The sequence below is a fragment of the Rhinopithecus bieti genome, unplaced genomic scaffold (assembly GCF_001698545.2).
Source record: "Rhinopithecus bieti isolate Rb0 unplaced genomic scaffold, ASM169854v2 scaffold_57691, whole genome shotgun sequence".
Lineage (NCBI taxonomy): Eukaryota > Metazoa > Chordata > Mammalia > Primates > Cercopithecidae > Rhinopithecus > Rhinopithecus bieti.
The window spans coordinates 672,648-675,985 of NW_016824383.1; the positions used below are offsets into that span (position 1 = coordinate 672,648).

The 3,338-nt window shown below is 51.3% G+C and overlaps 2 protein-coding genes across 5 annotated transcripts in view; one reads left to right on the top strand and one right to left on the bottom strand.

Annotated features, from left to right (window-relative positions):
- Positions 1-1,985: 1,985 nt before the first annotated feature.
- On the bottom strand, positions 1,986-3,325 carry LOC108522229 (uncharacterized). The gene is made up of 2 exons (XM_017862300.1): positions 2,289-3,325; positions 1,986-2,152 (listed from the first exon to the last, which is right to left on the bottom strand). Exons 1-2 carry the CDS (start codon positions 2,761-2,763, stop codon positions 1,992-1,994), a joined length of 636 nt encoding a protein of 211 aa, XP_017717789.1. The 5' UTR covers positions 2,764-3,325; the 3' UTR covers positions 1,986-1,991.
- Positions 2,518-3,338, top strand: part of ZBTB7C (zinc finger and BTB domain containing 7C) — a 376,979-nt gene continuing 376,158 nt past the window's right edge. For all 4 annotated transcript variants that reach the window (XM_017862295.1, XM_017862297.1, XM_017862296.1 and 1 more), the window contains exon 1: positions 2,518-2,574. The gene's annotated coding sequence lies outside the window, so the exon portion shown is untranslated. The remainder of the gene's footprint in view (positions 2,575-3,338) is intronic.

The window sequence follows — 3,338 nt, forward strand, 5'->3', positions numbered from 1 at the left end:
AACATGGGCAAATGTTGGCATATGGAGATTCTGGGTGAAGATATGTGACAATTCTTTATATCATCTTTGTAACTTTTCTGTAAATCTGAAATTATTTCAAAATAAAAATTAAAAAACAAACTAAGGAAAAATAAAACAAATCATGCAAACTTAGGGACTGAATCCAATGCTACCTTTTCCAGGAAGGCACTTCACCCTGTCTGCCTTATGGTAAGGTAATACACACTATGATTTCCTTGAATTTCTCTTTCGCTCGGATTTACTCAAAGCCTCTTCCCTCTTTCTCCTCTAGAGGCAGCATCACAGGGGAGGATGCTCGTGAACTTCTGAACTCACAAACCTGGATCCAAACCCAGCGGTGGGAACATGGTCATTATCACCACTATTGATATCAGATTTTTCATCTATACAATGGTTACAACAAAATACATTGCATATAGTTGTCATGAGAAACATATAGCAATGCATACCATAAGTTGTGATCTAGAAAGAGCTCTGTAAATGTTAATTCCCCTTTTTTTCTTGAATCAGTCTTTCAACATCCTCAGGAAATAGGTAAAAGTTTGATCCCAATTCTCAGATAATTTCTTTAGAGTTTAATCACCATAACTAATATTGACAGTTTACAATGTACTGTACAGTGCTTGATACACAGTAACCCCTTAGTGAATACTCATGGGGCAACACTTGCCCTCACCTTTTCTCACCTGACCATTCCAGCATCTCTGTGGCGTAGAAAGGGGCCTACTATTATCTCCTTTTTTACAGGTTTGGAAATGGAGACTCTAGAGAGTTGAATGACATGCTTTTTTTTTTCTAGGATACGTGGCTGATAACTGGTAAAGTTTGGCAGTAAATTCTATTAATTATTGCAAAGCAGTTTACCATTGCACTTACATCCAAACTAGCACATTCCAAATAAATCTTACATCACTCACTGGATCTCCATGTTTAATCTATTCCATGAGCTAAAGCTATGGAACATCTACTTTGAGCCAGAGAAGAGAGGAGAAACTTCCTGATTTAGAGTCACATTTATATTAGAGTCTATTTACTGTTTACTAGACTCTTTACTCTCAGAGTCTAATTTACTGCCCACATCTCTCTTTTCTCAAGCTAAATGCCCTTTTTATGGCTGTAGCTGCCCTCACCCCCAGAACTACATTTCTGTCTCCTGTAGGTGTCTGGGCATTTGCAGGGCTGGGATCCTCTAGGTGCTCTCTAAATGCATCCGCATTCTTGGCATGAGGCGCAGCCACACTTATGACTTAGAAGCTGGACCATATCACCTGGACCAGCAGCATTCCAAGTAACTGAAGATCCTTTAATGAAAGGAAGCAAGCCAGGCAACTTAATTTAACAGAAAAACAGACAAACCTAATTTGGGAGGGCAGTGGCTGCCAGAGCTGCTGAAAGCGAGATACATTATTTTGCCACTCTGGAAGCTTTAGCAACTTGGAAATCTGATATCCCGAGCCTGAACATACCTTAGTTTCCACGATAGACTATCCTAGACTTACATATGCATTTGAATAGTTTGGATAAGATGGCTGTCCAAACTGTTCATTTAGTGACATTTACTTAGTAGGAAAAATCAGATCTCTTTGGCAAATTAAACGTGACGTAATTGTACCCAAACCCTACGTTTCAGATCCCTCTATTCATATCTAGTTTTCCACTGTTGCATCCTATTCCAGAGCCCGTTTTCCCTTGTTTTCAATACTCCCAACGTACTATCTTGCAATGTGCGTTTATTAAACGAATGAATGAAATGGTTTAAAAAATTCCCAATGAATGATATTAGGAAGAGGCACCAAGGGTTCACAAATTTATTTTTGTGAATTCTGTAAAAAATGTCATCCAGTGTCTTCAGCATTAAAGGACATTACCCCACAGCAGCAGCCCCACTGCCCTTTTATTAATTTGTAGCCAGAATGGGGACTAGGCGGCCGGGATTCTCCATCTCGCCGCTCCTGGGCGCCAGGTGCGGCTCAGATAAGCGCAGCTGGGTAGGAGTTTAAGGACGGCAAACTTCCCCGCTTCTGAGGGAGGATCCCGGGAGACGACCCGCTGACGTGCGAGGGTGCAGCCTCCGATGTAGTACCAGGGAGGGCGAGGGTTCCTATGTCTGTCTGGAGCGCAGAGGGGTGGACTGCAAAAAGGTAGGAAGCAAAGCCAGCTCGAGTTTGCCCCGGTCCGTAGCTGGAGGGAACATCTGCCCAAGTGTCGCCTCCCCGAGAACGCTCATGCCCTCTCCAGGGCGGAGACCCCTCCTTCTCCCGTCTCACAGGCCCTTCGTGGCTTCCAGCACCGCTGAGCGCTCGGGGTACCAGCGACATTCTCCGGCCAGGACGGACTTCGAGGGGGCGGGGCCCGGCAGGACGGGGCGGGGACAAGCCCTCCCCGGGCCCGCCCCTTGGCACTGCTGCGCGGTGATTGGACGCTTCGGAAGGCCGCCTTCCGGGCCCAGCCGGGGAGTGACTGGCAGTCAGCGGTTGCTCCCCGGCGAGCCGAGTGCGGAGTGCGAAGGCAAAGGCCCAGAGGGGTGGGGACTTCGGGCCGCAGCGCCGCCAGGTGGGATTGCCCGCTGGGATTCGGCGCCCCGGAGCGCGGCAAGCTTAAGTTTTCTGGTGCCGGCGAGGCGTCTTGCTGCGCTCGCTGTAGTGCCGAGAGCATTTGGGAAACTAACTTCTCGCCCCCACTCCCTGCTCCCGACTTTCGGGTAGAAAAGCAGTTGCCTAGTTGTTTTATTTCCTCCCCCATCGGACTCAGTAAAATAGCCGTGCGCTGGGGCGGCAGAGCCCATCTCTGCCGCACCGCTGCCCCAGGTGGGGTGTGGACCTAAAAATACCCCGCGGTCCCGACCCTGCGCTGGGGGTGCGGACGGGTCCGGCCAGGCCGCAGAGGGCGTCTGGAGACCGGAGAAACGGCGGCCGCCTGGCCCCCTCGCCTCGGCCGGGGCTGTCCCTTTAAATCCTGGAGGAGGGAGAGAGAAAAAAGGAAAGAAAGAGAAAAGACGCGGAGCCCCGAGCGGCTGGTGGCGGTGTCCGGCCCCCTCACTCCGCCTCCGCGCCGGGGCTTGACTCCCGCCCGCCTCCTCCGCCGGTCCCTGGCGCCCCCCGCCGCGCCGCCCACTCGCCACAGTTACTGTCAAAATAGAAATTAGCGGAGCCGGGCGGGGGCTGTGGCGCAGCAAGTGCATGTGCGGCGGGGCGGGGAGGGGGCGGACGCGAGCTACAGGAGACCGCAGACATCCGGGCCCTTTAGCCCTGTGCGCCCCCCGAGCCGGCGGCGCTGGCGCGGGGCGCGGGGCGCGGGGCTGACAGCCGCGGCGCGGG